This window comes from Mytilus californianus, unplaced genomic scaffold, assembly GCF_021869535.1.
Source record: "Mytilus californianus isolate M0D057914Y unplaced genomic scaffold, xbMytCali1.0.p SCAF_4, whole genome shotgun sequence".
NCBI lineage: Eukaryota > Metazoa > Mollusca > Bivalvia > Mytilida > Mytilidae > Mytilus > Mytilus californianus.
Genome location: NW_026262690.1, coordinates 93,808,232 through 93,834,342, shown reverse-complemented (window position 1 = coordinate 93,834,342; position 26,111 = coordinate 93,808,232). Strand labels below are relative to the sequence as shown.

At 30.9% G+C, this 26,111-nt stretch overlaps 1 protein-coding gene across 1 annotated transcript in view; it reads left to right on the top strand.

The window, feature by feature from the left end:
• The window catches only part of LOC127698915 (spectrin beta chain, non-erythrocytic 2-like), a 96,088-nt gene that overhangs the window by 39,060 nt on the left and 30,917 nt on the right, over positions 1-26,111 (top strand). Inside the window, exons 17-54 of the mRNA XM_052202649.1 lie at positions 249-449; positions 977-1,072; positions 1,346-1,459; positions 2,295-2,507; positions 4,204-4,441; positions 5,155-5,252; positions 5,548-5,634; positions 6,156-6,221; positions 6,857-6,987; positions 7,460-7,519; positions 8,362-8,488; positions 9,008-9,072; positions 9,349-9,430; positions 10,158-10,235; positions 10,688-10,815; positions 11,172-11,331; positions 11,876-11,953; positions 12,263-12,402; positions 12,883-13,006; positions 13,321-13,467; positions 13,831-14,004; positions 14,499-14,719; positions 15,563-15,749; positions 16,291-16,491; positions 16,933-17,049; positions 17,446-17,559; positions 18,010-18,192; positions 18,740-18,885; positions 19,420-19,534; positions 19,989-20,099; positions 20,652-20,831; positions 21,154-21,357; positions 21,739-21,888; positions 22,369-22,473; positions 23,321-23,506; positions 23,954-24,109; positions 25,019-25,207; positions 25,768-25,854. Coding sequence (XP_052058609.1) covers positions 249-449; positions 977-1,072; positions 1,346-1,459; positions 2,295-2,507; positions 4,204-4,441; positions 5,155-5,252; positions 5,548-5,634; positions 6,156-6,221; positions 6,857-6,987; positions 7,460-7,519; positions 8,362-8,488; positions 9,008-9,072; positions 9,349-9,430; positions 10,158-10,235; positions 10,688-10,815; positions 11,172-11,331; positions 11,876-11,953; positions 12,263-12,402; positions 12,883-13,006; positions 13,321-13,467; positions 13,831-14,004; positions 14,499-14,719; positions 15,563-15,749; positions 16,291-16,491; positions 16,933-17,049; positions 17,446-17,559; positions 18,010-18,192; positions 18,740-18,885; positions 19,420-19,534; positions 19,989-20,099; positions 20,652-20,831; positions 21,154-21,357; positions 21,739-21,888; positions 22,369-22,473; positions 23,321-23,506; positions 23,954-24,109; positions 25,019-25,207; positions 25,768-25,854 — 5,259 coding nt within the window. The remainder of the gene's footprint in view (positions 1-248; positions 450-976; positions 1,073-1,345; positions 1,460-2,294; positions 2,508-4,203; positions 4,442-5,154; positions 5,253-5,547; positions 5,635-6,155; positions 6,222-6,856; positions 6,988-7,459; positions 7,520-8,361; positions 8,489-9,007; positions 9,073-9,348; positions 9,431-10,157; positions 10,236-10,687; positions 10,816-11,171; positions 11,332-11,875; positions 11,954-12,262; positions 12,403-12,882; positions 13,007-13,320; positions 13,468-13,830; positions 14,005-14,498; positions 14,720-15,562; positions 15,750-16,290; positions 16,492-16,932; positions 17,050-17,445; positions 17,560-18,009; positions 18,193-18,739; positions 18,886-19,419; positions 19,535-19,988; positions 20,100-20,651; positions 20,832-21,153; positions 21,358-21,738; positions 21,889-22,368; positions 22,474-23,320; positions 23,507-23,953; positions 24,110-25,018; positions 25,208-25,767; positions 25,855-26,111) is intronic.

Here is a 26,111-nt window from a genome sequence, read left to right as displayed (position 1 = left end):
TATATAGTCATTAAGAAGGGTGTTAATACATTGGTATCAGAATGAATGGTCATAATTTTTACAGATTTTCCAGATTGAATGGTTTGATATTGTATGTTACCTGTTGTGACAAATGATATCTATCATTTTACTTTTATGCTGAACATCACACTGAGCATGATTGATGTGGTTGTATGATGTTCTGAGCAAATTTCACCATTTCAGAAAATATTTTCAATGAATTTGAACATATACTTTTCTTATTTTAGGGCCTAGAAGGAGAGATGAATGGAAGATGGCCATGGTGTGAGAAACTTTGCAATACAGGCAAAGAACTAATGAGTGGTGGTCACGAGGCTAAAAAAGAAATCAATTCTAAGATAAAAAGTCTGACAGACAAATGGGACCGACTGAAGAAATTAGCAGCCATTAGGAGGACAAAGATAGAAGATGGAATTGAGGCACATCAGGTTGGTTGAACAGACGGTCAATTGAATTTTAGTGTTATACATCTAAGACCCTTAAAGGAACTTGGACAAGTCAAATAAAGTATATGGAGACAATCGTAAAGGGTACATTAAGACAAGAGTATGGTTGTAAGAAAATATTGCTGTGAAATGAGGGACCTCATTATCAGATTTTACAGTCTGATTAAAATGAGATATGGGTTAATGGTCAGGAATACATTAATGCAACTGTACTTGATATTGTCTAATTACATTGTTTATTGCCTGATAGTTAAACTTTGATACAACTTTTTGGATGTGGCTGAAACTGCTAATAAATTGAAGGATGTCTTATTTGAATTATGTTTTTTTTTAGTAGAATTTTATGATGTTTTCTTTTCAATAACACAACATAGATGTTTTTTTAAGTTTATCTGAACACAAGTCATAGCCAATCTTTGTTTACCATATAGCACATATGTGTATAGTGTTTCTTTCATATCATAATTATTTAAAAGACCAAGTAATAATTGATTCATATTTCTTTATAGTACTATGCAGATGCTGATGAAGCTGAGGCATGGTTGAAAGAAAAAATGCCCTTGGTTTGTAGTGATGACTATGGAAGGGATGAAACTGGTTCTCAGGTAAATAGTCTTTTACAACATAAATACTTGAGTGTGTACAAAAATAATGAATTTTGTCCACCATAAAATTTAGAAAAAAAAACTCTTTGTTTACTGCCTATTGAATGAGCAACAATAGTTTTCTTTAGTCAATCAAGTTATGAGAGGACAAAGAAAGGATGACGTAAAAATCTGTCTCATCAATCTGTTTCTGTATTTACAATAGCTAATAAAGAATTCATAGTTCACTTAACAAACAAGAAATCTAATGAAAAATTACAATTTGAATTTCAGGCGCTACTGTCTAGACACAACAGATTGGAAGGGGAGATAAGAAGTTTTCGTAGTGAAATAACTAGACTTGATGAGTTAGCTCAGTTAATGACCAAAGCTGCTACAGAGCATAATGTGAGTATGATCTGTTTGTTACCTTTTATGTATACCCACATTTGCTTAAAGATTTCACGTTAAAAAAAGGAAAGGAGGCTTCCAGACATTAAACAGAGCAGTTATAAAATCAATCTTGCATGATGTTTATCAAATATTACGATGAAACAGGGTAAGTGCTGATGATTGGCAAAACTCTTGATTTACAACCCCGTCATAATTCAGAGCGAATCACGCACAAATAATCAGCATTTTCCTTTGAAAAATAATCACCAAAAGCTAATTTTACATAATTTTCCTTGTGATCACTGTAGAATTTTGTGCAAGGAATCATGTATACAATGTTTTTAATGACATCAAAATGTATATCATTAGACATGCTCTATTTACTCGCTACAAAACAAAATTTACTGTACTTTAATTAAAAATTAATTTGACATCCATACTAAAGTGGAAACATTTTACAATAATCCTTTTACTATTAATCCATTGATTAATGCAATGTCTTCATGAATACAAAAAGAAAAATCATCAGATATCTAGTGGTGAACATATGCAGGAACATTCTACTACAGTTTATACAGTTATCACAACATTGGGTTAATTATCATCAGCTGTTGAAAATTCACAATAATAAATGCTTTGATTAAAGTTCAGAATTTACAATATATGAAAAATATTGTCACTTTTGCACATGGGAATTCATTAGGTTTGATATGAACAAGGAGAATATGCTTGATAAGGTGATTGAGTGAAAACCTTATAAAACAAAATGTTTATTTTTTCTCTGAGCTGTTGTTTTACTCCCATTAATGGTCATGCTTTTTTAAGTTTATGTTATGACGTACAATTTCAGATATCAGTAGATAAGTTTATACCACAAGAAAATGGTGATAAATCCGACGAGGAAGATTTAGTGGACGAGATGGTTGATGTTCCTATAGAAGTAGAGGTAGAGGAAGAGATAGAAAAGGAGGTCATGCAAGATGTGATAGAAACCAGGAAGATTCCACAAGTCAAGGTTTCCCATGCATATATAGGACAGGGAATGAAAGTAGAGAAGGGAGAAGTAAGTAGGATAGTATGAATATAAAATGTATATCAATCAAGATATATGTAAAGAAATCTGAAAATAGACATTTTTGTAGGGAATTAGTCTAGTCAAATTTTGTTGTAATTAATCATAAAGTTAGAAATGGAATGATCATTCAAGACATATCTAGCACTATTAGATGATTTAAACCAAAAAATAAAAAAAAACAAAGTTGATGCAGGGAGCCATCTTGATATTACTGCAAGGTGCTTTTTTTTTTACAGAAATTCCTCCCTCTTAGCAACTGCCAAGTTTAATAATATTATTTTCAACATTGTTATCTCCTGTATTTTTTTCCATTCAAGGAGCTATGCTTTAGTGTATATACTTGGACAAAACTCAAATCTTAAATTTCTATGAAGTGAATCATACAGAATTCACTAAGATTCCTCTTTTTGGTTATAAGATATTGGTGTTTCAATGATATTGAAATATTAAGATTCAATCATTTGATATGCAATACAGTAGACTCCACCTAATTGGATATCAGCTAAACGAATATATCGGCTATTGTAATATTATTTCAAAACACCAAACCCTTCCCTATATGTTTAATGTTAATTTTATCGTGTAATCGAATATCGGATATAAGAATATATCGGCAAATCGGATAAGAATATTCAGGAAATTTGGTTCAAAACCATGCACAATCGGATATTTTCAATGTTTTTCTGACAGGAAATGGACACGGAAGTTATGAAATTACAATCTTGCAGACAAGAAAATTTAGTTTATTACTAAATAAAAGGAACTATTTCTTAATAAATTGTTGTCTCTATTCATTGTCTTCCTTTGTTATGTGAATAAGATGCCCTTTTTCTTCAAATGGTTTGAATTTATTTATAAAATATACAAGAGCAGTACGTTGCTGTTTAGAGAATTTTGACAAAACTCTAAATGCTCACAGAATCAGAAATATAATTTAAACTGAATGTACCTCCTTCTGAATAATTTATTGCAATATAAATATAAATCCCTTTTGACAAGAGAAACCTGACTTTTGTCAGATATAATTTTGTTACATGTGCTTATGTAACCATGTCATGGACGCCATTTTGGTTTGTTTACAAATTGTGAGGAAGCCTCTAGAACCATGACCTAAACATAAACAGTCTTCAGAAAACTTAAACTTGATGCAGTAATATTTTATCAATCATGATTATCTTCATAAATTAAAAATTGATTATAACAAATACGATTTTAGTTTAGAGACTTCACTGACCATGCTCTGATCTATTTATAGCCAAATTAGTTTCCCTGTGATAATGTAAATAATGGATATTAATTTGTTTACAAAACAAATAAAGACACAAACTATGGATGGTAGATATTTATTCACATAAATATTTCAGGACATTTGATTTATTTTAATAAATATAGGATTTAAAAACTGCAAACAAATTTGAGCATTACATAACCAGCCGATAATTTTTTTACACAAACATCGTGGTGATGTAACTGATAAAAATCACTTCAACCCTTTCACATATATAGCAATGGTCAGAGTTAGTAACATCTCAGGATTAGGTCTACTCATTATTGCAGAATATTCAATGAATATACATTTATTGTCTAATTGAATATATCGGGTAATGGGATATTTTGAGCTGACATTTTGGGTATCCGATTTGCCAGAGTCTACTGTATATATTTTTCCATTCATACTTTTTAGGTATTACTGCTAATTCAAAGGACAAACTCAGACTGGTGGCAGATTAGAAAAGGTGATGGGACTGAAGGATTTGTACCTGCAAATTATGTCAAGGAGGTCCAACCTAAAGTCTCACAAAAGGTCATACGTAAACCAATGAAGGTCAAGGAAAAGGTCAAAGTCAAGAAGACTGTTATGAAGAAAGAAGTTGTTAAGAAAAAGCCAGAGAGAGCAAGTAAATTAAGAAGAGCTCCTTCAGGTAATATATTGGCATTTGACAAAGCTTATTACAATTCTAATTTTTATGCCCCCTCCGTAGCGGAGGGGGCATTAAGTTTTACTCTTGTACATCCCAAAGTTGGTTTCCGTTCTCTAACTTTAGTTTGCCTCAACCAAATGTTATGAAACTTATACAAAATGCTTATTACCACAAAACACAGATCAAGTTTGAATTTTGGTGGCGTCACTTTAACCGTTTTAGAGTTATGCCCCTTTAGAAATGGAACAATTGCTGAATTTTACATATCAGTTCTCTAACTTAAGTTTGCCTCAACCAAATTTTATGAAACTTATACACAATGCTGATTACCACTAAACACAGATCAAGTTGGAATTTTGGTGGCGTATCTTTAACCGTTCTAGAGTTGTGCCCCTTTACAAATGGAAAAATTGCTGAATTTTTTCGTTTCCGTTCTCTAACTTAAGTTAGCCTCAATCAAATGTTATGCTTATTACCACAAAATACAGATTACTTATCTGGGTTTGTTTTTTTTGGCTGAAATTTTGTTTTTGTTAAAATTTTGTGGAAAAGAGTAATATCCCAATTCTGTATTTTGAATTAATGAATGTATAACATTTAAATAAGCAAGGAATAGAAATTAAAGACAAAATTTAATTTCTAGTAATGCTGTTAAGTGCACATTTCTTTCGGTGCAAAAAATCTTGAAATGTATGATCTTTAATCTATTTCAGTGAGATCTAAAACTAATCTACATTTCGACAAAGACAATGTTGACAAGAGACAAAAGCAGCTTAATCTCAACTACAATAAACTTGTGAAGTTAGCACAGGTATGTATACCATGATGCATATGAATTGTAACAAGAAAAATGTACAAGTGATTTCATATAATGGAATATAAAGAATATGGAAATGGAAAGGGGGGAACATGACTGAGATAATTCAAAAGGCAACTAGAAAAACAACAGTGATATCTAAAATTTCTATGATTCATGAACTCAATCATATTGTTTTATATCTTAACATTATGTTTTTGGGTAAATCTGTATTTTTATAAAGAAAATTATTTCTTGTGGTGAATTGTATATTTTGTTTAATGTACAAAACATTGATTTTGTATTAAAGGCCAGAAGAATAGCATTAGAAGATGCCAAGAGGTTATTTAAGTTCTATAGAGAATGTGATGAATTTGAAACTTGGATGATGGAAAAGGTAACTTACTATTGTTATTTGTTCTGTAAAAAGTGGACGTTACTTTAGATGTACATGCAGTGCTTTTGATAGATATACCATATATCAGTAGAAAAAAAAACTATATAGATAATCATTTTTAAAAACTTATTTATTGAAACTCATTGAGTTTTGTGCAAATTTGCCATTTTAGTATCTTTAGGACTATGGACAATACTTTTTTTTTGTTTAGTAAAATGAAATTAATGTTACATCATTAGTGAAACATCCATTGTGTAGTGCATTGTGAACCTGTGTTTTCTTGGTTTATACCTTTATGCCTTTATATCTTTATGCCCAGCATGCTTTAGACTCTGAAATGGTGATATCAAAATTGATATTTATATTATGGTCACTTTTAATTCACAAAAATGAAAACCTTTAAAAGATACTAGAAGAAAGTTTTTAAATACACAATTTTTAAATTTTCAAAATCATATCAAGTATTAATGTTTTCTATAAAAACTAGAAGAATTTTAACATTAAATACTTTTATTTAACAGGAACTGATTCTTACAAGTAAAGAAAGCCTGTCAGACAACATGGATGCTATCAGGAAGAAGTTTGAGGTAAATGAAAACAAATGAGCCTTCTCATGGGGTTTTTGTTTTGTGATTACTTGGCCGTTTTTATAGTGATTATTTGATTACCAGACCAGATATTTCATGATTATTTGATTATTTGATAATCTAGGACTGTAGTTTTGATTATTTGATTATCCTGTTTAAAAAAATAGTTAATGATCATGTGATTATATTTGCAAAATATTTGGGATTATGTGATTACTTGGACACCCCATGAGGGGCCTCACATGTTATCATTATAAATTTTGAAGACATTAAACAATTTAAGTCCTGTAAAAACAAATGTGCTAGCTATATACTTTTTTCAATCTCTTTCTTAGTCTCTTGTACTTTTGCAATTAGAGAAATACATGCCAAACAAGGTCACCACTTAGGGTTCAAGGGGAAGAAATTCATCACAACACATAAAAATGATTACTGCATACTTGGTATGGATTTCATGTTGAAATTAAAAACACTAACAGAATTTCTTGCTACATGCATTGAAAATTACATCAAATCTGAAAACGGAAAGAAAGTGCGTAAAATACCAAAAAAAATTATTGTCAAGCCTGCAAACTTTTGTTGTGAAAGCGATACTATATCCAATCAGAATTGACAAAATCATCTTTATCATGTAGAATTTATTGACAAGTTTGGCAGCTAACAAAGGAAGATTAGATGATATAAACGAACTTGCTGAAGAAATACATCAATCAGGGAGTGGTCAAAAAGATAAAGTTAAAAAACGACAAAAAGAAATTAACGACAGGTATGTTTTAAATACAAAGTACTTTGATATTAACATTGGAGAAAGTAGCAAAACTTTTATTATATATCATGCATCTTCTAATGAGTTTCGTAAGAAGTGAATAATTCTATTTGTTTAACATTTTAAAAGAATGAAGGGTTTTAGAAATTTAAATTTATCTGTGCCATGGACCAGGGGTAAATATTAAGAATTAGGTACCAGAGGAAAACTTTCTCAAATGACAAATTTTGATTACGAGACTTACTAAATTTTTGAATAGTTCTTCTTAAAATTTTGATTGAACTAACCACTTGAAAACAAAAGCGGGAAAATAGTTTTGTTGAATTTCATTATGATATTGTAAACTTTTCTTTAGAACTGGATTATCAAAACATGACAGTCCTATATTCTGTAGAAAATATCAGTATGCAAGGTTAGATAGAAAAATCTATGCCAAAAAAAATGTATGACAAAATATTATTATAATTTACAGGTGGAGTAGATTGAACAAACTGAAAATGGATAAAGAAAAGAATCTAGAAGGTGCTTCAAGGTAATTCAATACTTTTAAGCTCTGTTAAGTACATAGCCAATACCTCATTTATAGCCTTAGTTAATTTAATAACTTTACAATGGATAGTTTATCGTATTCATGTATTAACCTATTGCAAACCAAATGATACTTTCCACAGATTCACTTGAAGGTTACCTGTTGATTTAAACTTTTGCAAGTTCTTTTAAAAATATATTATTAATATTGAATAAACACAATATCACATGCAGTTTTTGAGTATAAAACATGTAATTTTGTCTATTTATAAGATAATTTTTTTACTCAGGTATATTAATCAATGAGTGATAGATTTCTCTTAGAAGAAATTTAAAGGTCCCAGTGAAAAAACTACACAGAGAACAATAGCTATTGTATATATTCAATGAGACAAAAGAACTTGCAAAAGTTTAAATCGACAGGTAACCTTCAAGTGAATCTGTGGAAAAGTATCATTTGGTACGCAATTAATGTTATTTAGATTATGCTATAGTAAAAGGTTATTATATAATTGGTTAAAGATTACCTAAGATATTAAATGATTTTATTGTGATTTTGTTTGGTTCTTACAAAACGAGAGTTTAGTTTGATGAAAAAATGTTTTTAATGGGCTACAATAGTCAGAAAAACAGACTAGGCACTGTAACATGTTGTTAAATAGTTTATTTTAAGAATTGTTTTAAGATTAAGACATCAAACCACAAAAGACCACATCAATGCTTGATAATAAGTATACAAGTTCTAAAGAAACTTCATGACTTTGCTAAACTTTGTCTCTGTTTGACAGACTTTGGGAACAGAATGTATAAGTTGATTTTTGTCTTTACTGTCATTTTGTATTACAGCATTGAGTTATTCCAGTCAACTTGTGATGAATTAGCAGACTGGATCAAGGAGAAAGATAATGCTATGAATACTGATGACTATGGCAAAGGGTTGCAGGCAACTATTGCCTTACAGAGGAAACATGCTGTAAGTAGTAGGCAAAAGTTTAAAGGCATTTATTCTCCTTATAGGAAGCATGTTAAGTAGTAACTTATGGACTAAAGGAAAGTATTGCCTTACTGAGAAAACAAAGTAGTAGGAATAGGACGATTGAAGGTCATTATTGCCTTGAGAAAATTGCTTTATGTTTGACAAACTATTTCAAAACCATTTAAAAAAAACTGCTGCATTATGTAGTGTGGATGTATACTTTTTTAAATAAAATTGAGAATGGAAATGGGAAATGTGTCAGAGACAACAATGCATTAATTGTGGTCAGGAAATTTTGATGAGACAAGTATAAAAATCATTCAAGTTAAATTTAATGCGAGTTTAAAGATCTTTATCTGAACTTATACTTGTAGGATACAAAACAGAGAACTAAACATATATTTCATAACATCAAAACAAGCTACATTTCAGATTTGTTAATATGAGAATTTGTTTTGTTTTAAAAGAAATTATGCATGGAGTAGTAACTGTAATGCAATGAATTTTTTTCTTCAGAACTTGGAAAGAGAATTGAACCCAGTTGGAGAAAAAATGAACAGAATGAATTACCTAGCTGATTCGTAAGTTTCATATTTATTTTTAAGTTACTTTTTTTATTGCTGGACCCCATTCAAGTTCATTTACTTAAAGTAAGTAATATTTTAATATCTTCTATTTTTGTACATGCAAAGAGTAATGGCAAGAAGAAGTTAACCTTAACAACTCTCCTTCCATTTTACTTTCTGTTTGAACCCATCATGAGTTAAATGGCAATGAAAAGAATTTAAAAGGACAGTTGTTAATTTGGAATTGATTGGAATAAGAATGATATAATTTCATTATACATGTATTTGTAGAGTGAGGTCAGCCTATCCAGATGAGAAAGGATATGTAGATAAAAGGCAGAAAGAATTACAAGACATATGGGATGCATTAAAGGTTTGTTTTATTCTTACAGGCATTCTATTTGAGAGTACAAACTACATTGAGTTCAATTAAACTTTGTGAGTTGTATCATAATGCCAAAATTAACTTTATTTAAAATTATCATTTTTAGCAAATCAAATAATGAAACAAGAAGCCTGTATAACCAGTTTGACTATTTTTTTCAATATTTACAATAGCTAATAAAGAATTCATGGTTATCAAATAATGGAACTTTGATTATGTTAACAAATTACACATTCAATAGAATAATTGTGTTAGAGCTAATTTCCTAAAGCTTGTAGATTAAGACTTTGCTTGGCTTGCTTGCTTTGTTTGTGTAAACGTTTACTCAATCATTGTAATTAAGATTGACATCTGCAAACAATATAGATAGGCGGAGTTAAACCTGGATACATTATACTTGTATTTGATAATGTCCAATCAAATCTAAATATAATGTATACAGGTTTATCTGTGCTTATTTTTATTGTTTGCATACGTCAATCTTAATTGCAATGCTTAAGCAAACGTTTATACAAACAAAGCAAGCAAACCAACCAAAGTTAATCTACAAGCATTAGGAAATTAGCTCTAGTTCTAATGCAGTGTATAGTTTAAGGTAAGTAAATTTTATATAGTTTTGTGAAAGTACATTGCTGATGCACTACATGGTGAAAAAAATAAGGTAATGTTCTCTTGAGGTTGAAAACGAAAATTCATTTCTATGTCTTATTTACAGAACAAGCTGGATGATAGAAAGAAGAAATTAGACGATGTTGGAGAATTACATCAATTCAATGATGATGCCAAAGATCTGGTAAGTAAAGGGTGCAAATCTGTTAGGAATATGTATATTGTAAATTCAGAATTTTTAAAAATCAGTGTATTTATTCATGCAAATCTTAGACTATCTATTATATTTGATGGTAAATAAATAAATGGGATTCCTGTACATGTTGTTATCATTAGAGTACTGAAAATTGAAATATACTTGCAATCATTATTTTTATTTTCATCCTGCTATATTTTTAACATAAGTGAAAACTTTAGTTTCCAAATTTAGGATAGACTGAAATGTTTTGAGATTTTTGCCACTTTTGCCACTTTTGAGACAATGTTTTTTAAAACACTTTAAATCTGTTCTTATATGAATTTTTCTGTTTACAACGTTAACTGTAGTTTCAATGTTTTTCTATTCATTCTTACAATTATGTTGTATTTTAAAAATAAGCCATTCAATCAGATGTATTTCTTATTTTTTTTTTACAGTTATCCTGGTCTGGTTTAATGAAAGCCAAGTTGGCCAAATCAGATATGCCCAAGGATGTCCAGGCAGCAGAGATTATGTTAAAAGAACATGCTGAGTTAGCTGAAGACATTCATGCACACAAACCCAAGTATGTTTATTACATATTTTATAGGTAAAATTTTTGAAGCAATGGTTCCTTGGTGATTTGAAATCTTGAAATAGTCTGGAACCTTTTTACAAAATTTCCTTGCCTGGAAATGTCTTTAAAATCTTGTTTCTTCAGACAGAATACTGGTACTTTCCTTGTAAAAACATACAATATAAAAAGAGAATGAGAACCCGAATTAGAAATGGTAGCAATATATTGATATCATATATTCAGTATTGTTTCGTGTTTTGAATGTATTATTAAAAAATTTGAAGTTTCAGAAAATAAGCATTTTGAACTGAAAAGTTATTTAATTCTTGAGTGCAGATTAAAAGAGAATTAATCTTTTTTTTTAGGTTTGTTGATGTTCAGAAGTTAGGAAATAGTGTGTTGCAGAAAGATCCTAAGAATTCTGATGTCAAAAGTAAATTAAACAAATTACAGGAGGATGAAGCTGTTATTGATGAAATGTGGCAGAAAAGGATGGACCAATTACAGGACGCTCACGACCTGCAGGTACTTATTATAAGATACCATATTGGTTAAATGATACCATTTTGGTTAAATGTTGTGTGGCTGGTCCACATTTTTAATCTTTATGGTTACAGGGTGCATATCTTCTTTAGATAAAGTGAATAATTTTCATTTACTGAAATGTTAAAGGAGATACATTATCGCATTACCTTATTTGGTAAACTTATTGTACAATTGGGGCTATTGGGTTAAAATATGATGGTCTCTTGATAAAATGAATATGCATGCTGTAATTTTCCATGGTAGAGACCTAAAACCTAAAGCTAGAGATATGATATTTATAAAGAGCAAGCAAATGAAATTTAACCTTTTCTTATTTTTCTTGAATCTTTTTTTTTGAAGGAGTGATGTTTTAATTGAATATGAAATTAAATTTTTTTAATAAGTTTACTTCAAATTTCTGTAATATTTTTTTGCATTTTGAAGGTATAATGCAAAATAGGCTGATGTGATAAGTAATGCTTCAAGTAGCTGTAGAAAGATAAATACAAAAATGTTTTACATCTCAAAATTATTTTTATTATAGGTATTCAACAGGGATGCTGACAACATTGATATGGTTACTGGAGGTCATGAGAAATTTCTGGAGTTTGCAGAAGTTGGGGTAAGTTTTTATTATAAACCTGGATGGATTTTATGAAGATTGAAATTGTTTATTTGAATGACAAATCTTTTATATAACAAGGATGATAGAACTGCAGTTGATATACATGTATGAAGAATGCATAGAGTCCTCTTAGTTTCATCATGTAAAGTCAGGAATGTATCTTTTTCATATCTATTTTATACATAGAGAAATAAAATTGAAATAGCCTTGTGACACTGTTCTCCCCTATTCCCATAGTATATTTATTTTGGAAACCTTATAATCAGTGACGTATATAATGTTGTTTGAAAATTACTTTTATTGTAGAAAACCGTTGATGATGTTGAATCTCTAATGAAAAGACAGGAAGATTTCGAAAGTACATTACAAGCTCAGGACGATAAAGTAAAAGCTCTAGATGAATTAGCAGACAAACTCATTGGTGATGGTCATCCAGATAAAGACCAGTATGTATAATTAAACGTAAAAGTTATTTAAGTATTTAGATCAGGTTTACATCAAAAACAAGTCATGTGCAATCTTTTCCCATTAAGTATTAACTATAAAGAATTTCATCTACTGTATCACTAGCCTGTCAACACCAAGGTTTTGAGTTTTGAACCCTGTATGTGGTAGGTGTGTTTGACTTCAATCTAAATTGCCCAAGATTGTCAGTTTTTTCCTGTTAAACACTGATAATCAATCAAATTTATTTCCTACCAATTGGGTAATTATTTAATAACATCAATAGGTTTTATAAAATTTTCAGGTCTAGAACCACAAAATATCAATACCAGTATCATATTCTCAATAGACGAAAAACTTATTAGCAAAAACACTTCTGTGATTCCTGCCATATGATTTAAGATTGTCAACATTTTTGATTTGTAGAACTTTCATGTAAAACTTACCTTCTATCATTCACTGAAAAACATTTTATATTTCAGCATTGATAAGAGACGACAAGAGGTTCTAGATAGAAGACAGAAGGTGAAGGACAGAGCTAAAGAGAGACGAGATGCTCTGAATGCAGCTCAAGGATTCCAAGAATTCAAGAGAGATTCAGATGAAGTAATTTTACATTTAAATATTCTTTGTCAGTGTTTTCATCTTTCTCAAAAGTGATAATAACATCGTTTATCAGTGGTTAAATTTTGTGTTTATCTTGTTTTCATTAGATGGAAAAATAGATAAAGCAAACATAATGTTGAAACTGTACATAACACTGGCAAACACATCTTAACCAAAAACCTTTTTCAAATTTATACTATTGTATCATCACAGTACAGTTGATATTCTATAGTAATTTAATCCTTTGAGTCGAATCCACACAACAATGTATGTCTTAAAGAGTTCGGTTTCATTGTGTATGATTTTGTTTTCAGTTGTCTTCTTGGATGAAAGAGAAATACAACACAGCAACAGATGAATCGTACAGAGACTTGACAAACCTTACAGAGAAACTGAAGAAACATCAGGCATTTGAGGCAGAACTTAAAGCCAACAACGACCGTCTTCAAGGTATTAATGAGGTGAGTATGTTGCACCAGATCTAGGATAATTATGGATCCTTTAAGAATCAGCAACTTTAACATCATGCTGTTAAGTCGGAAATTTAATACTTTTTATAAGTAAATCTGTGATGACTGTCGAAATTGAAATTTCAGAAATAATATTGAAAGCTTTAACCAAAATTCTAATAATTTACATTTTCCTCATCAGTAAAAACATTGAAACAAATTTCTATTTTACAATGAATTTTACATGAATTGTAAGAAAGGAAAGTTTAAAATATTTTGAAATGTTCACTAAATCAATCTAATACTTTTTTGACAAATTTAAAGAGAAAAAGAATTATCTTCAGAGTTTGAAAAAAATGTAATGTTTAATTTCAGCGAGGAGATGAATTGGTATCAGCTGACCATCCAGATAGTCCAGCAATAAAGACAATAATGTCAGACCTCAATACACAATGGAAAGATCTATATGATAAATCTACTGATAAAGGAAACAAACTGAGGCAGGCAGCAGATCAACAGACACTGAACAGGGCACTAGCTGATGCTCAGGTATAAACCTGTTTATATCCCCTTTTGTGACTGGAATAGGTGATAGATCTCAATTATGAGATGCAAAATTTCTGTCAGTTGATTTAGATAAAGGGAAAAATAGATCAATATTTGGCCAAGAAATATTTAGCTTTTTTTTGTTGTTGATATATTGTAAATTTAATATTCTTATTGAGTCCAATGTGATGGGGAAAATTTACTGACGGCTGAAAATTTTTGTAAAATTACTGACTTTTGTCATAGTTTTTTTTATTTATGTGAATGTTATCTTGAACTTGCCCATTACCTCAGCAACCAATCAATCAGTCAGTCAGTCAAAATGTGATGCTGTGGATACTGTAACAGTTAAATGTGTTCATTCTGACTTTGAGATGAAGAAGAGCAATAAAAGGGCTGTTCGTTTGCTTTTTGTTTGTTTTTTGCTGTGCATGTACTAATTTGGTGCCATGGGTGGATATATCCTTATCCCATATCCTTTTTTTTTTCTATTATAGGATAAATTGGATGAAATGGAGAAATCTGTGGCTAATCCTGACCTTGGATCTGACCTGAGAGGGGTGAAGGAATTGTTAAAGAAACACCACAATCTAGAGAATGATCTAGTAGGATTGTCTGACACAATACAGGCTATTACATCCCAAGGTCAAGAACTGGCCAAATCTGGACATTTTGATAAAGCTGGAATTCTTAAGGCTGTTGATGAATTTAATGACAGGTATGTTCTTGTAAAAATAAAGTAATTTTCAAATGGAATTTATACATTTTCCAAAAAAGGGTAACTACAGGGACTGGGAAGGGACTTGTACTCGTACTGGGGGTAATCAAGAAAAGGTAGTATCATAGTTTGAGTGATTAAATACTAGATTCAATTTTGATTAATTTGACAAAAAAAATGTTACGGAAATGTTAATGAGACATCTTCCCAATGACTAGTATATTTGTTTCATGATTTTCACTATTTGTCATGACAAACTTTGTTTTAGTAACTTTGTTTTATTTGCTTATAATTTCTGAATACTCCAATTATTAGACTGTGCATAAAGGTAACTGCTATTCTGTATCAGTACCAATATGAACAAAAGGAGATGTTTCGAAGACATCAATGAGACAGCCCCCCAAATGACATGAAAATATGAAAATTTTGCATTACACGTATGAGTCAAAATTTGCAAGGTCCTTATGAAAACAAAGGGGCCTTGGTGGCCTAGTGGTCTAAGTAGTTACTACTGTAATCACTAGCCAGTCAACACTGAGGTTGTGAGTTCGAACCCCTCTCGTGCAGGTGCACTCGACTCCAATCTTAATAGACTAGGATTGTCAGTTTTCCTATCGAAGGTCAGTGGTTTTCACTTGGCATTCCGGCTTCCTCCACCAATAAAAACTGGCCGCCACGAAATAGCCCAAAAGCAGTGCTTAAATGTGGCGATAAAACACCAAAAATCAAAATCATTATGAAAACAAAGGGTATATTTATCAGTATTCTAATATCGTTTGCACTTCAATTTTGGAAAAGTAAAAAAAATATTTAACTCACAAATATTTTTTATTTGATTTTCAGATTTAAGGCTTTAAAACCAGCAGTAGATACCAGGAAAAGTAAGCTACAAGACTCTTTACATTTCCATCAGTTCAAATTTGATGCTGATGAAGAATTACAATGGATAAAAGAACATCTTCCTGCAGCATCATCAACTGAGTATGGCAAGAGTTTGATTGATGCTCAGAATCTTCATAAGAAACATCAGGTTTGTATAGCTATATGAAATAAAATACGGAAGTAAAAAAAAAAAAAGGGATTTTTAGCAATGTTCTCGAAAAAGGGTGGTTCGAATATTTTTTATCACCAAAATTTTCCATGAGGTCAGACAGAATTTGATATTTTGCAATAGGCATGATAGAAATAATAGTGAAGACCAGCAGATTTTCTTCAAGGGAAATAAAGATTTCTAAACTCCGTTTCAGTTGAAATGTTCTACCTAAACCTGATATGCAGTCATATGCATAAAATCGACTCATGAAATATAAAATTTTCCTCAAGGCTAGTTGATTACAAAGTATCCATGCAGATTTAAGGCATCTAGGAAAGTAATGGTAGACATGTAGAAAAATCTACTGACATGCATAAGTATTGTTAAATCTACAAACATCTTCTATTTTATGCAAAATTATTTAGTTATCGAAAGAGTTAAAACTGATACACAAGGGCACAGTAATCATAGACGAGGATAATTTGTGATATGGTTTATGTTTCAACATCTATAAAAGTTTTATTTAATATTTTTACAGAAACTGGAATTAGAAATTAGTGGACATTCACCTTTCTGTGAAAAAGTGTTACAAACAGGGAATCAATTGATAGATCAAAAACATTTTAACTCTAAAGCTATCAAGGACAAATGCCAGGAATTAAGTCTATCATGGGACGATTTACTGAACAAGTCAAAAATACGCAAGAAGAATCTGGATATGTCTGTACAGGTTCAAAAGGTAAATTATGTTCATTAGTTATAAATAACAGAATTTCCATATAATTCTATAGATAGAAAGTACAGCAACTGAAGACCTCCATATTGTGACTAAGAGAATTTTAATTTAAAAGTACAAATTATTCTAGTATTATCTTCCCTAGCATGGCTTTCTGCAATATTTCCACTGCCTGTTTAGAAGCATAAGGTAATTTATTCTTTAGCAGGAGTTTAGACCATAACTTGTTTTAACAACATATTTAAAATAAACAGTGCCATGTCTGCCGCTTAGATTAAATATCTTATTAACTATATAATTTGATATAATAACACTTGAATTTTCTGGAAAAACTTTGCAGGTATGTCATATGAAAAAAACAGTAATGATCCCATCGTCCTCCACAAAGAAATAATAATAAATTAATGAAAAATTTTATCTTATTTTTCACTGTTTTCTTTTCAGGTTTTGTCTGAAGTAGCAGAGTTAGAAAACTGGATCAATGATAAGATGACTTTAGCTTCCAGTACTGATTATGGTAAAGATGAGGCGTCTGCAGACAAACTTCTTACAAAGAATAAGGTAAGTTGTTTAAAAAATCAAATTAATTGTTAAACCAGCATTTACTTTATAGTAGCTTAAAAGGATAGATGAAACAACTAAACAAATACAAAGTTTTGAATTTTCAGGTACTGTGGATTCATTTATTTTCGTGGGTATCAATTTTCGTGGATTGAGGAAAACTTACACTTTCATGGATATTTAATTTCGTGGTTAAGCTAAAGTCTGCATACACCCCTATGGAAAATTTGTCATTCGTTGAACATTTAAATTCGTGGTTCACCTGTACCCACGAAATTAACGAAAATTGATATCCAACGAAAAATAATGAATCCACAGTATTAACAAAATTTTCAATAATTGTTGTTTTATGTTTTTGACAATACATTGTTTTATTAAATACTCTATGCATTACAGGTGCTAGAAACAGATATTCAGACCTATCAGGGAATAGTAACAGGTCTTGGAAAAGAAGCTCAAAGACTATTTAAAACTGGTTGTCAGGATCCAACCACACTCAGGAAAGCTCAGGTAAGGAAGAACAAAATACACTCAATTAAACATTTGCAGGTATATCATAGGGCTATTCCATTAAAATGTATGTGGGAGGGTAGGAAGGGACTTTCAAAATATCCCTACAACCAAGAACCATTTTTTAGATAATTTTGTATAATGGTAATAGATGCATACTGAAAAACGACCCATGACCCACATTCAATAATTAAACTTCCCTTCCTACCCTCCCACATACATTTTAATGGAATAGCCCTTATGAAAAAACTAATGATTCCCATCGTTCATAAACTAAATTTTAGACTGGGAAGATATTCCACAATCGTATTAATACAGTGCACATAATATTAAAGGAAAATTATATTCCTAGGTATGATATTCAGTAAAATAATTAATCTAGATCTTAAGAACTTCAGATACAAGAATTTTAGTAATATCAATTTTCAAAAAGATGCTTTGTTTTTACAGGATAACCTTCAAGATCACCTGAATAAACTAAAGAGATTAGCAGCAGATAGAACTCAGAACCTAGAACAATCCAAATGGATGTTTGCCTTTAAACGAGAGACTACAGACTTTGAGGAATGGATTGGTGAACAGATGCAGTTGGCTGCCTCCGAGGAATATGGACAGGATTATGAACATCTACAGGTAGTTTATGCAACAATATCAGGGATTTTCTATTAAAACATGTATTGCACAGAGGGAACTAAAATACATTGAACTATTGAAATTTGCCTCTATATTGATGGGTATACCATAAGAAAATGTCTTCTTCAAGCACCATATATTTTTGAATGGGACAGCCCTAATAGATTTTTATTTATCCACAATATATGATGGTATTTATTTGTAATTATTGATATTTGTGTTGGTCTGTCATACTGATATCATGTGATAAAACTGAGCAGAATACAAGATGAAAGTTTGAGCTTAAGACCAATTGACCCTTTCTTGGTAAATTTTAGGCAAGTATGTACATCTGCAATTTAATGTATATTGTTGCCTAGTTTTTTTGTGAAGAATATAAATGTAATTTAATTTGGAAAAATATTGCATTTACTTGGCAAAAAATTTAAAAAGGAAAGAGTATTATATAATTGCAAGGAACAGTTAAACAAAGTTTACATTATTTAAATAAGTAAAAGAAGTGACTGAGTTAATATGTTATTAACAAACTGTGCACCTTATTTTATAGATATTACGGAACAGATTTGATGAGTTTAGGAGGACAATAGAGGCAGGAACAGAGAGGTACAATAGATGTGAGAGATTAGCTAAATGGTTATTAGAGGATAATACTCCATATGAGGAAGTGGTGAAAGAGCGACAGGAACAACTCAGGTAAAATATTCTGATCTTTCTAGTTTACTTTAGACTAAGGATTTTAAGTTTTATGCTTGATTTCTGTTTCATTAAATTATTTCAAGATTGTTAAAAGAAATTGTTTACTTTAAGATGAACTTTAAAATGTTTACTGTGCATTTACTAATTCAACTGATAACTCAATTTATTTTTATTGAAGGTCAATTAACTTTTGAGTATAAAAAAAAACGACTACTGTGGATTCTTTATTATTTGTGGAAACCAATTTTCTTGCATTACATAGGTATAAATAAACTACAAATTCAAATGTTCAACGAAGTACAAATTTTCTTGAAGCATTTATGCGGGCTGGCTAAACCAGCAAATCAAATATCCACAAAAAGTACAATTTTTCCTCAATCCACGAAAATTCATACCCACGAATATAAATGAATCCACGGTAATACAAAATTATAATGTAAAAACATGTTTTACCTGGCCAATGTAATTGACACTTGAATTACATATATTGTGTTGTGTGTGAATGTCATAAAGGCTCTTGAACATTTACAGGGAAGCATGGAATGAGTTGTTAGAACAAATAGAAAACCGAGATGTTAAGTTATATGGTGCTGGAGAAATCCATAGGTTTAATAGAGATGTGGAAGATGCATTACAGAGAATACATGTAAGTTACTTGTTTAGTGGCTATAAAGCCGTTTGTTTTTGTCTGATAAAGTAATTTCCAGATAACAAATTGCTTAATACTTTACATCTACAAGACTTGAGACAGTTTAAATCTGAAAGCTGTCTGTATTTTTGCTTTTTTTTTTCTAAAAGGTAATTTCAACATGACATACTGTTTAATACATTACATTTACAAGACATGAGACAATTTAATCGATGATATATGTTAAGAGCACCTGTCTATCAAAAGTGGATGTAATTGTTAATGGTTTGTGTTATTGGGTTGCTGTCAGACATGTACATGACATATTCATTTATAAACATGAGTACAAGTATCATTGTATGAAAATAAAGTTTTGTTAATGTAAAATGTTTCCAATAAAATTTATTTCCAAATTATATGCACATATATTTTTTTATAAAGCCTGAAGTAATTTTAACTCAATTTTTATTAGGAGAAATATGCCAGTATACCAGATGATACAGGAAAAGATTTAGCTACCACACAGATGTATATCAAGAAACATGAAGGTTTTGAAAATGAATTGGTGGCTTTAGAGGCTCAGGTAGGCCATGTATATATTTATGAATTCATCATTCTGATATCTCATCAAAATATGACTTAAAAAAATCAAATAGTGATTGTTTTTGTAAAATTAATCTTTTCAAGATGAAATAAGACGTAGAATTTTTTTCATCACATTAGCTGTTCTTTTCGATGAAGATCATTTGCCTTATAAATGAAGGTTTTTATTGTTATAAAAATTGTTTATAATGGTGTAATGGGATAGTCACTAGTAGTCATGATCTTTGCACTCTGTGAATACTTATGCAGATTTTATTTGTTAGCTGACTGTATCAACATATCTTCCTTAGAGATACTGTCCAATACTATTTTGATAAAACTGTTTAAAGCAAAAACCTGCTACAGTGTCAAATTTGAAACTATTTTTTGAAACATCCCCTGTTTTTGGTGGAGTTTGTGTTGCTCAGTTTATGGTTTTCTATGTTGTGTTTTGTGTACTTTTGTTTGTTGATTTTTGCCATGGCATTGTCAGTTTGTCATCGACTTATGAGTTTGAATATCCCTTTTGTATCTTCTGCCGCTCTTTTTGTAGTTGCAAGTATTGATAGAGGATTCTACTAGATTACAAGAAACTTACCCTGGAGAAAATGCTCAGCAGATAGAACAGTTACAGGCCTCTGTGGTAGAAAATTGGGGTGTGCTACAAGACAGGGCAGCTCAAAGGAAAGATGAACTGTTAGCAGTGGCTGATATGCACAGATTCTTGGCTGATGTAAGATTTTTAGAAAAATTGAATTGTGAAAAAATCATTACAATTTAGTAAATACTGTAACGATAATGAATGGTAGTAACACTTGTTGCATCAATTACTGAAATAACGAAACTAAAACATTGATAGGAAATTCAAAAGACCAGCTTCGAGTTTATGTCCAATCTAGAAACAGTTCAAAGGTCACTGGGACAAATTTTGAAGTACCATGATACAGAATCTATTTATTCTATTATAGAAAATTGTCTATTTAATTGTTAAAAAAATGCCTAAAAGATTAAAAAAATGCATTCTTGTTCTGAGACATATTTTGTCAATATTTTAGGTCAGAGATCTTTTGAGTTGGGCCAAAGAGATAGAGACTGAAATGTTGTCAGAAAAGACTGTGAGAGATGTACATGGTGTCGACTTAGTAAGAGCAAGACATGAGGAACTGAAGCTTGAGATTGATGCCAGAGAGGATACATTCTCTACGATATCACAGACCGGAGAGGCTATGGTACACGATGAGCATCCTAACTCAGAGGAGGCAAGCAATTTGTAACTAGGTTAACTCGAATAACTACCTTTGTAGTAATTGATCAGTAGATGATATGAAAATGAATGTAAAGTTAATATATCGTAGAAAGAATATGGAGGTGTTTAGTATGCTCATTTTAGATGGCATTTCAGTTGGACAAATTTTCTTAACATTTTAGAATATGTCTGTCAATGCTTTGGAAATTAAAAGGTGATTTTAAATAATTCCAGAACCCATAATGAAGCAAAGGAATCTGTGTTTGGCAAATGCAACTCTCAGCAGACTTATTATAAAAATTTAATATGTAATTTTTCAGGAACAATTTTTTTATTGGGATTTAGTTAATGCATAATAGAAAAATAATTGATGAATAAATTTTATGTTTTGCAGATAACTGAAAAAGTAAAACGAGTAGAAGAAGCGAGAGAAAGACTAAGAAAAGTATGGGAGGACAGGAGACAGCATTATGAACAACTTCACGGACTACATACTTTCCTTAGAGATGCTGAGCAGCTCAATAATACCAGCTCATCACAAGAGGTAACTATATTGCTATTTAGGCGTGTGTTTTTTTATGTTTTTTTTTTAAATTGTGTATTTTTCCATGAAAAATTGTGCGAGGGAGGAATTGAATTTACTAAATAGAAATCTTTGTAGTGATGTACCACATAAAAAAAAATATATGTGCACATTTTATGAATTGGAATTATAATAAAGATTTCTAATTTAACATCTTTCAGAGCAATGTAAAAAATACCAAACCAAGCTAACTGCTTACAAATAGGAATACTTCGGGACTCTTTCTGAATATTAAAAAAAAAAATGGGTCAAAACTACTGGATTGATTGATTGATTGTTGGTTGCTTAGCATCCAGTGGCGGTCAAAACTAGATGGTAAAAATTGAATTGCTCAGTGATGTTTGACATTGACTGTTTTTGGTCATAGACGATAGTTATTATTATTCAGTTCAGTATGCTGTTACTTTCGAACACTATATCAATGTACACTTATTTTGACAGGCTTATTTGACCAGTGCTGAATATGGAGACACAGTAGATCAGATAGACAGCCAGATCAGAAGACATGAAGCATTTGAAAAAGTTCTGGATGTCCAGAATGAAAAGGTACATGTATGGATATGTAGATATATAGCATCTTGTTACTATGTGTGCAAGAAAAAGAAAAACATTATTGTGGGCTTCAATCCCTCTTTTGTCTGGTGGGACTAATAGATTGAAGATACATTTTTTTCTTTTATAAATCACAATTTTTATTTCACTGCCATTCAAAAACCACATGTCAAGGCAGACGACACTAAATGCATGCAGCCAAAAACATAACATATAGTATACAGTCCCGTGAAGTAATACAAATAAGCTTAATTAAGTTCTACATTTCCCACAACAATAAATACTTACAGGTGTACAACCTCCCTAGACCAAATGTAGTACTTTGTGCCTATAATAATTAATGTGATAAGCGAAACATCCATGATAAATAAGAAATAAGGATGTTGTATTTACTCGCCTTGACTAAAAAGTGTTACCATAAGAAATAAAATTCCCTTTCGGAAGGAGAATGAATTGGGAGATGTATTTAATGAATCAGGAAAGGAAACAAAATATTGTTTATTCAGTAATTTCATATATTGGTTGTAGTCATACCTGCCAACATTTCAAAATGCCCATGGGGGTTATAAGTGCAAGATGGCTCTCATAGTCCTATAAAACCTTTAAAGGGGCCTTCAATTTTATTTTAATGTTGTTTATTTGCATCTTCATACTTTTATAATCCTATACCCATGGTAAAATTGATTGTTTTGTTTTTAAATTGTTGACAAAATTGCTCTTTCAAAATCTCCATTTGGGAGCCTCCATGGAGGAAATCCCCTGCAAATAGTGACAGTGGGCAGGTATGTGTAGTATTTTTCAAAGGAAGTATATAGATGTACGTTTTTCTTTCGTTTTACAGTTAAATGTCATACAGAATAATGGACAAGAGATTGTAAACAAAAAACATTTTGAAGCTCCCCGTGTTGTCAAGGTGATGGAAGAAGTCACATTACGGAGGGAGAATATCAAACAACAATGTGCTGCTCGCCATAGAAACCTGGATGATGCTATGTTGTATGCACAGTTCAACCGAGATGTTGTTGAGGTATGTGTTGAAATTCTCCTAAAATATTTTTTCTCTTCTACCAACATGGAGATAATTTAAAGTGTGTTTACTGTTAACAGTTTTTGGTATAAATCTTTTTTAATAAGTTGAAAGGTGAGGATATTATGCAGCGATTTAATTTCACAAAAGCTAGATATATTTTACTCATGCATTTCTGTCATTAGAGCTATCATGGGATTGAATACAATTGTGGTTTTGAATTCTGAAAAAATGAATTGCTCAGAAAACAAATTGCTTGTTTTCAGTCTATAAGAGTCTGAAAATATAGATTTGTATAATACTTTTTTATCGGGCAAGTGCATTGTTGAAAGCGCTTATCTATTTTTACAGATAAGTAAAATTTAAAATATTTTACAAGACCAGATTGAAATTGACCTAAAAACAGATATCATAGAAATTGAAATATTTTTGTTTTATTTTTTTCAGACTGAAGGATGGATCGATGACAAATTAAAGGTAGCTAACGAAGATAACTTCCAGGATGTAACAGATTTAGAATCAAAGATGAGAAAACTACAGAAACATCAAGCTTTCGAAGCTGAATGTGTGGCTAATACTGACAGAATAGAACAAATCAAACAGGTATAGACAACTTTTGAATTCGTGTACTTTCCTGTACATTTTGTATTTCACAATGTTATTACGTCGCAGAAAGAACCAATTGTTCAATTATGTCATTTACACTGATTAACTGGGGTCAATAGGTGTAACTCTATTCATTAAAATACAACTCGAGATTGGTGTATTGATACATGTATGATATTCTTCATTAATGGGTTTTGGAGTATTTTGTAAACCAAGAGTTCCAAATGGTGAAGTTGAAATCATCCCTTCGTAAATTTTACGGACGCCATCACGATTTTGGTTGACCGTTATGGAATAAATGTTTCACAGATGATATCGGATATGTTCCTTACGTCGTAACTACAATACCCTTCCCCTTTCACGAATGTGACGTACCGAATTAGACTATTTACCGGATTTGTAATAATATAAGCAACACGACGGGTGCCACATGTGGAGCAGGATCTGCTTACCCTTCCAGAGCACCTGAGATCACCCCCAGTTTTTGGTGGGGTTCGTGTTGCTTAGTCTTTAGTTTTTTATGTTGTGTCATCTGTAGTATTATTTGTCTGTTTGTCTTTTTATTTTTGGCCATGGCGTTGTCAGTTTGTTTTCGATCTATGAGTTTGACTGTCCCTCTGGTATCTTTCGTCCCTCTTTTGTAAACTAATATGGTTTTTCTGTATTTTATGTGGTTTGATATTTATTTTTTTCTTGAAATTTCACTATTAATAGTGATGATGCATATTTAATGGAATGGCATATATGCGGTTCATGCTGTCAACAAAAAGGACATTGTTTAGATTTTTAGATTTGTTTACCTTTGGAAAGAATTTGTTATGTTTATATACACAATTATTGTAATGACTGATATCTATTAGATTTTTAAAGTTTTTCTTATTAACTTTCTTTTGTAAAAAATTACAGCAAGGTGATGTACTATTTGGGAAGAAATACAAGCAGGATGAAGTTCGTCAATCACTACAGAGGCTGATGTCAAAGTGGAATGGATTATTGAAGGCATCTAATGATAGAGGCAAAGGTCTCGTAGAGGCCAAAGATATTCTGGAGTTTAATGAACAAGTTGACAAAGTGGAAATGTGGATCAGGGAAAAAGTTAGTAGTATGAACAAGTATTAGCTTTGTGCAAAAGCTTGTTTGACTTCCTCTTTTGATTAACGTTATCATTGCATATATTGAATACATGTACTTTTATAACGAAAAAAGGAAGTATGGTAAGGACTAAAATCTCTAAAGTTAAAATAAACAGGGATAGAGAATTATTTATGAATGAATAAGAAAAAGGATGTTCAATCTTAGCTCATTTTGTATTGCCTGACAGTTCAATAAGACAATATATATGGTGGCTGCAATGTACAGATCAATTTGAATTCAAGATACAGAAGACTAAACAAGATTATTCCCCCTCCCCACAATAAATTGTATAAAAATATATATATATATATATGGCCATACAACAAACTCATTTGTTAGTGCCTAAGATGCTTATGATTTTTTTCCCTAAACAACAGAATCTATAGGGGGAAATATAGCACATCCACTGTAAAGCATATAACAGCTTTAAAATCTTTCTTCATCATGAGTAAATTAAGGATAAGATATTACTTTTTATTTGTTGAATTAAAACACTTATATGGAATATCTTTTCATTTTAGGACTCATTAGTAAATGCAGGAGATTTAGGACGTGACTATGAACATTGTTGTGAACTTCAGAAGAAAGCCAATGACCAGGAATCTGCTGTGAGTGGATTATTCCATTATATTCAAAGGGATTCAAAATTGATCTTGATATTACAGTGAATTTGACAGAATCTTTCATCTTATGTATATATTGCTTTTTTAAAACTAATGCTCAGTCAGCTTTAATCAGAATCTTCTTTGTGTTTTTGTTTATGACAGATTGCAAAGTGTTTTAGAGCTTTTTCAGCTTTCAAATTAGATATGTAGTACGGTTGTATAGTTCAGTCTAAATTCATTTGCATGATTTATCCTAATTC